The sequence below is a fragment of the Thermobia domestica genome, chromosome 5 (genome assembly GCF_964235325.1).
Source record: "Thermobia domestica chromosome 5, izTheDome1.hap1.1, whole genome shotgun sequence".
Classification (NCBI taxonomy): Eukaryota; Metazoa; Arthropoda; class Insecta; order Zygentoma; family Lepismatidae; genus Thermobia; species Thermobia domestica.
In genome coordinates this window covers 207,654,122-207,662,185 of record NC_137458.1, presented here as the reverse complement: position 1 = coordinate 207,662,185, position 8,064 = coordinate 207,654,122, and the positions used below count along the sequence as shown (strand labels likewise).

The following is an 8,064-nucleotide window of genomic DNA, read 5'->3' as shown; positions in this document are numbered from 1 at the left end:
GGATCCACGTAATAGGAATTCCATTAAGGTTTGGCATACAAAACATATGGAAACAGGGTGCTATACAAAGGCAAAAGCATCGGTCGATATGCACATTCAGAAGAGACAGGGATAGAGTTCGGCAATGTTTCCAATGCAGCGGTCAGTCAGTTCGGAAAGCGGGCCGTGAGTTAGCATTGTCCCGCTCAACAGTCTGAGAAGTTCCTCGTAAGCGTATGAAATTTAAGGCTTACAAGTTGCAACTTGCGCAAACATTCATGGAAGATGACAAAACAACTTCTCTCTCTTCAGAGTAGGCATGTTGGGATTCTTGGGAACTGATGATTTCAGGGACAAGGTAGTCTTCAGTGATGATACGATGTTCCTTATCGACGACAAAGTCAACAGACATAATGTTCTAATTTGGGACTCAGAAGACCCTCGGCGAATGACTGTGCATATCAGAGATTCTCCAAAGTTGAACGTCTTTGCTGGCATGTGCAGAACGAAGATTTACTTTCGTTTTTTTTTTTTTCAGAAAGAACTGTAATGGGAAACTCGTATCTTGATATACTCCAGATATGCTTTTAATAATTAGTTTATACACCAAGTTTTATCTCCCCAACGTGAGGGGATCATGAGATGAAAGTAAGAATAACTAAGAGAAAAAGAACCAACCTTTCTTAAGGATAATTATCTGAAGCCAAAATGTGACAAAGAGCTTTTAAAAAATCATATCTCATATTTAGTTGGATCTGCTTCTCTCATTATACCCCTACACGTATTATACAACAGAATATTGCATATACAGATGTTTCATTTAAAATGATAGCAGTGAAAGTTTATTAAGAAACACGAATGATTTCCCTGTGTCAGGACTTTAGTTCCTTGATACTGTAGCAAGTGAGATTGCTTTACATCACAGGAATAACTAGAGATGCAAGGGCTCGGAAAAAGCCGGCTTTTTTGGAAAAAAAACTCGGTTTTTTCTGCTTTGCTTTTTTGCTTGGATTTTGGGCTTTTTTCAAAATTCTGCTTTAAATCGATAAAGCAGACTTTGTTTCGCTTCTCTATAACACAGAAAGTCATTTAATTAGTGGTTGATGCCGATAATAATATAAAACCTCGAAAGTAAACCATGAATTTCGAAAAGATATTTTAAACAATTTTACTTCAACATTTTTACATTATGAATTCCAAAGGATTAACCAATGTATATAATAAACACATTTTAACCTCCTATATACAAAAGTAAGCAGAGTTGGCAAGAACCATGGTTGTTTCTGAAAATACCAAAAACCCGTTTTGGGGGGGAAGGCAGTTTAAACCAGGCTTTTTTGGGGTTTAAACCAGGTTTTTTGATTTAGATATTTTGCTTTATGTATTTATATTACATATTCACAGAAATAAGTTTGTTTCGCCTTGGTGTTATTATTCAACAACGGGGTTATGCTGGGAGAGGTCCCATAAGCTTAAAGAAGTCCGGTCAGTAAATTTCTTAAATTGAGAAACTCCCGCCATAGCCATCGGGAAAATCCCGTCATTCTTTTAAATGTAAAACAATAACGGAAAAATCCTGTAAAATTTAATTTGCATGTAAATTTAAAGGTCAACGTATTATAATCAGTATGCTAAAACTGAGTGACACACAATCATAGTCAACGTCTTGCGAATAAAATCAGAAAAATAAACACACTGCTGAACAAGACTGCACTTATTTAATATAAAAACACATTTACACGTGACGTTTCGATCTTCTATCCAAGATCCTCATCAAACGTGAGTGTACGTCTGATTAAAATTGGTAAAATTTATCGATTGCCTACTTAGCTTCCAACATTAGCTTGGATTGGACTTTCAATGATACCTACATACTAAATTTGTAATTTAATACCTCAGTTTTAGAAAAATAAACACACTGCTGAACAAGACTGCACTTATTTAATATAAAAACACATTTACACGTGACGTTTCGATCTTCTATCCAAGATCCTCATCAAACGTGAGTGTACGTCTGATGAGGATCTTGGATAGAAGATCGAAACGTCACGTGTAAATGTGTTTTTATATTAAATAAGTGCAGTCTTGTTCAGCAGTGTGTTTATTTTTCTAAAACTGAGGTATTAAATTACAAATTTAGTATGTAGGTATCATTGAAAGTCCAATCCAAGCTAATGTTGGAAGCTAAGTAGGCAATCGATAAATTTTACCAATTTTAATCAATATATTTAAGCAACCTTCGCTTCTTTATAAAACAACAGGCATGCAGAAATATATAATTTGGTTTCGTTTTGTATGTTTAGGCTTAACATCCTTACGTAATACCGAGGTTATCAAGGAGAAGACTTTCGCTTAAAGTGACATCCAAAAGAGTACTTGGTTTACACATGAAAGAAGGGTTGTGGTTCGACCGAGAATTGAACATGGGACACCTTGATTAAAAGGTGAAAAGGAAATAAGACTAATGCAGATGATTTGACATGTGAAACGTCACCATGAAGTTCACACGATTCGCATTTTTGTTCTTTTAATTTTTTTAGTTTAAACCAGTTATTTAAAAAAAACAGCTGGTGTAAACGAGCCAACCCTAAGAGTAAAAACTTCTTTCAAAAAATACATATCATCATCATCATAGGTATTCTGCCTTTATTGGCAGGTCACTTGCTGCAGCTGAGAAGCTTCCATGCTCCACGGTCCTCCGCTAACCTTTTCGTCTTCGCGTATGATCTTTCTGTTTTTATATCGTCAATTAATTGTAGTCTCCTTCGCCCCTTCCCTCTCTTTCCCGACACCATACCCTCTAGGACGTCCCTCATGATACAATCTCTTCTTAGGCAATGTCCCAACCAGTTTCTCTTCCTCTTCTTAATAATATATAAAAGTGTTCTTTTCTCACCCACCATTTCTAACACTCTCTCATTCGTTTTCCGCTCGACCCAACTACTTCTTTCCATTCTTCTCCACACCCACATTTCGAAGGCTTCCAGTCGATTTTCGTCACCTTTACGTAATGTCCACGTTTCCGCCCCATACAGTACAACACTCCACACGAAGCATTTTATGAGTCTTTTTCTCAACTCTTTATTCAAGGTCCCACAAAACAGACTTTTCTTTCTTTTAAAGGCTTCTTTCTCCATTCCTATCCTTGCTTTTATTTCACGTTCGCATTTCATGTCATTACTAAGAACACTACCCAGGTATCGAAAACTATTCACTTGTTCTATTTTCTCCCCTCCTACTTTTATATTTGACACAGACCCCTTCGTTCCAATCACCATGGCTTTTGTCTTTCTAACATTTATTTTCATCCCATATTCCTCAAAGCCCTTTCTCATTTTTTCTAACATTTTATTGATTTTCTTTTCAGATTCTGCAACAAGCGCCATATCGTCTGCAAATCTTATACATCTAATCATTCTACCTCCTAGCGAAATGCTATCATCATCACGTAGGCTCTTTTTCACTATTTCTTCTAGATAGACATTAAATAGTGTTGGCGAGAGGCAGCATCCTTGTCGAACTCCCCTTCCAATTGCACTCTCTTCCGTCAGTTCTTCCCCTATCCTAACACTTACTTGTTGGTTCATGTATAAGTTTCTTATGAGTATTCTATCTTTCCATTCCAACCCTATCTTTGTTAGAACTCCCAACAACAATTCCCAATTTACGCGGTCAAAAGCCTTTTCTAGATCAATAAATACAACATACACCTCTTTCCCTTTTTCTATAAACCTTTCACCGATCACCCTTAAGAGCCTGCCTTACTAAAACTAATACAAAATTTACCATTTTTCTTTTGCTTGATTATTCATCAGTGAAAGGAGATAATGAAATGAAAGTTACTATAATAATAGATAACGCTATTCTACAACAGAAAATATGAACCTGAAGAATGTTCAGTGTTGCCATCCATAGAAATTACAGTGTTGCCAGAAAAAATAGTTTCCCTAAAATCTAAATTAAGGCATCGAGAAGAGGAACAATCTCAACTGTATTTGATTACTTGTCATATTGTTTTGGTTTCCTGTGAACTACTTTTTAAATAATAGTTGTATTTAGTTTGTAATAAGCAAGATAGTTTTAACACACAGTTATTAAAACTAAATAACAATGTTAATTAAAAAGTAGTTCACAAGAAACCAAAACAATATGATACGTAATCAAATGCAGTTGAGTTCATTCCTCTACTCGCTGTCTTAACTTAGATTTTAGGGAAATTGTTTTTCTGGCAACACTGTAATTTCTATAGATTGCAACACTGAACATTCTTTGGGTTCATATTTTCTGCTGTAGAATAGCATTATCTATGATTGTGGTAACTTTCATTTCATTATCTCCTTTCACTGATGAATAATCAAGCAAAAGAAAAATGGTAAATTTTGTATTATTTTTAGTAAGGCAGGCTCTTAATAATCCAATAGCATCTCTTGTGCCCTTGCCTCTTCTGAACCCGAACTGCTCTTCCTCAACATCTTTATTTGTTCTTCCATATAACCTTCTGTTCAGTATTCGGAGCAGAATTTTAGCTGCATGAGATATGAGACTAATAGTTCTATAATCCTCACATCTCTTTGGGTTCGATTTCTTAGCCATCGGTATCATGATCGTTTTCAGAAAGTCTCTTGGCCATTCTCCTGTTTCATATATTTCACTGCATAGTCGCCATAATTCTTTCTTTCCCTTGTCTCCTATATTTTTAATGAATTCAATTGGAATGTTATCTATACATTACACAAATAACTAGCAAAATTGTATGTAGTATTTTTACTTCAAAATATTCCATACCCTCTTTTTGAAACAAAATAAAATAAAACATAAGAGAAATACTTAGATTTGTATGATACAATTAAAGGCTGCACATGGTTCTGTATATTCTTGAAATTCTACAGTCAAGTTTTTTATAACCACCATCAAGGGCGCCCATCAGGGGGGTTAAGAGGGCGCTTGCCCCCCTAGAGGAAAATGTACTTCAGAATATGTACTTCAGAATATTGAAAATCCAATAGGATTTTTACATTAGTTACAGCAAAATTTGAAACTATTTTTGAAACGTCGCTTATACTTGCCCCTCCTTGGAAACCACAACATGGGCACCCTTGACCACCATCACGGTTTACCCAGTCCTCAAGTTTTCTGAATTTTTAACAAGAGGTATTCAACATATCATTACGGAACAAAAAAAAAAAAAAAAAGACTACGGAATATATTTAAGTTAAGCTTAATACAACTGCACAACAAACGTGACTGAGTGGTTGGCTTTTGCGCTTCTATCGGGAAGTCAGGGATTCAACCCAGCATTCGACCATTCTGACAAAGCCTTCCTTCATTCCATCTGAAAATGTAAAATAGTGCGTGTACTGGCCGACTAGGAGTGTAGGAGTTGGCCGACTTCCTTTCTTATTGCTTTTAAATCTTATTATTACTAATTACCAGCAGTGACGGTTTTGCGAAGGTTAGAGGATCGGTCTTTCGGACTGAAGCCTGTTCTCCAAAGTTGTGGAATGTCTAAAACGAACGAAATATCTATTAGTTATGCCTTTACTCAAACTTTAAGCTCCCGTCAAATAAAAATTACGAATGTTTAGAAAAACTAAACATTAGTAGTAAGAAAACCCCTCCCAAAACACTTTTTTAAATTCGCCACTGATTCTCAGTATAAAATTATCTTCAAGGTTGTATCCGGAAGATTATTGCTAAACATATAAACGAAACGAAATATTAATTATGCCTGTACTCATAAACTTCAAGCACCTCCCAAATAAAATTAGGACTTTTTAGAAAACGAAACAATCAGAGAAACCCCTCCCAAAGTACTTTTCTAAATCCGCTATTGATTATTTGTATAAATTGGTATTCAAGGTTGTATCTGGAAAATTATTGCTAAATCATTGCACAACTACAGTATAACAGAAATATGGAAATACGGTTTGATGGACATATTGAAAAACGTATGCTTTGACGGATATATAGAAAAACGTAAGTTTAACTTTCGTGCTAGAAGCTGGAGTACTAAGCTCTTAGAAATGAAACACGGATGACAAACTAAAATGATCTAGAGAAGGAAAAAAAATGTCGATAACTCAAAAGTTAAAATAAAGTTAAATAACCTGTAAAATTGCCCTCAAATACTACATTCTTCATGTTAGCTTTAATTCGTAAAATATGTGCTTCATCTATCTTGATGGTGAATTACAGAGCTAAATACGAGGGTTGGGGCAAAAGTCATGGCAACTATTTTTTTTCTTGCAGATATGTGAGCGGATCACAAACTTCTATGTGTCGTATGAAAGTTCTGCAGGCATAGTGTGTATGCAAAACAACAGATGGCTCTGTGATAGCTGGTAGTAGCACAGCGAGGCCTGTGAAATCTGTCAGTTGGTGAATGTCGTGCGAGATGGAAGTAATCCGTGTTGAGCATCGCGCTTACATCAAAATAGCCGTTCTCCGAGGCTGAAATGCGATGGAATATCACAGTGAATTAGTGGAAGTGCTTACGAATAATGCCCTACCATGCCGGACAGTAGCACGGTGGGTAGGAAAGTTTCAGCAAGGAGGTGTGTCAAACAGTGATGAGCAACGTTCGGTACGACCTGTCAGCGTGCGGACCGACGTGGCACGTGCCGTCATCGAGCAGCTCCTGGATGAAGACAGACGATGGACGCTACTGGAGTTAGCGGAGGCAAGTGGCATCGAGAGACGCACCGTCCACAGGATATTGCGTAATGAACTGCAACTACGCAAAATCGCATCGCTGTGGGTACCTCATGCACTGACGGAAGTTCAAAGGTGGATTTGCTATGCAATATGCTCCGACCACTTTGCACGCTGGCAACAGGACGGCGATCAATTCTTGTCACGAATAATTGCCATCGATGAATATTGGGCCATGGCATACGAACCAGAACTGAAACGTCAGTCCACAAAGTGGTGACATGCTGGATCACCAAGGAGGCAGAAGTTCCGTCAGAATCCTTATCCAGTCAAATTGATGATGATCGTCGCGTTTGACATCAGGGGTGTCGTTGTTTGTCACTTTGTTCCACATGGCAGAACAGTGACCGCACAGTACTACAGGGACTTCCTGGTGCGACAGGTACGACGTGGCGTTCGGGAGAAACGTCCGGATCTTGTGGACAGTGCAATAATCCTGCACGTCAATGCAAAACCACATAAAGCAGAGTGTGTATGCAGCTACTGCAACATTGGAGATGGGAAGAATTGGAGCACTCAACGTACTCTCTTGACATATCGCGCTGTGACTTTGATCTCATTCGAAAGGTTAAGGAACCACTATGTGGTAGGCGGTTTGCAACACGCGAGGACATTGCTAATGCTGTGCGCGAACAGGTGACCCGATTCACACATGGTGCGGCAAATGCTGAAGCGGATGGTATTCAACGTCTCCCACATCGTTGGCAGCGTGTGGTGTAAGTAGCAGGGGACTACTTTGAGCGTCTTTAGGAGCAGATTTGTCATGTCAACTGTATGCGTACTGTGTTGTCATTCTTTTGCACCGTGAAGGTCATATTGCCCTGTATACTACCGTAATAATTTAGTGTGTTAAGATATGTCAGTGGTATTCATTGTCCACACATGTAGGTAACACCTTGTCCTTTCGTCTGTATGTGTCAGATTTTCCAACCGGACTGGTATCTTCGAGAAAAAAAATAGTTGCCATGACTTTTGCCCCAACCCTCGTATGGCATTCAGGTCGTGGAAATCTTATCTAACTATAGAATATACTATAAGAAAGCTATTTCGATAGAAAAATCATGAAAATGAAAAAAGCCAAAATTTCCAAAATTCTCGGTTTTTTTCCAAAAAAAGCCGGCTTTTTATGTGAAAAAAAAACCATCAATTCAAAAAAGCCGGCTTTTTTGCATCTCTAGGAATAACTATTAACTGACGTTTACAAGCAACTACTGTACTTCTGTAAAGGATCCATCATTACACAGTTCCTGCATACGTGGTATTCCCAATCTCAATTCTCAACCAGTTTGTCTATTCCAACTCGTAATTACCAATTTGCCACATCCCTTTCAAACCACAAGGGAAAGAAAGTTATCACCCTAAGTCTGCCTAACT

The 8,064-nt window shown here is 37.6% G+C and overlaps 1 protein-coding gene across 1 annotated transcript; it reads left to right on the top strand.

Annotated features, from left to right (window-relative positions):
- The first annotated feature begins 6,439 nt into the window (after window positions 1-6,439).
- Window positions 6,440-6,910, top strand: LOC145685374 (histone-lysine N-methyltransferase SETMAR-like). Its single transcript, XM_081757763.1, has one exon. The coding sequence runs from the start codon at window positions 6,440-6,442 to the stop codon at window positions 6,908-6,910; it is 471 nt and encodes a 156-aa protein (XP_081613889.1).
- Window positions 6,911-8,064: the final 1,154 nt, after the last annotated feature.

Bases quoted from the DNA above. Each gene is read 5' to 3' on its own strand.
- LOC145685374 (XM_081757763.1), top strand. From the start codon at position 6,440: ATGGAATATCACAGTGAATTAGTGGAAGTGCTTACGAATAATGCCCTA.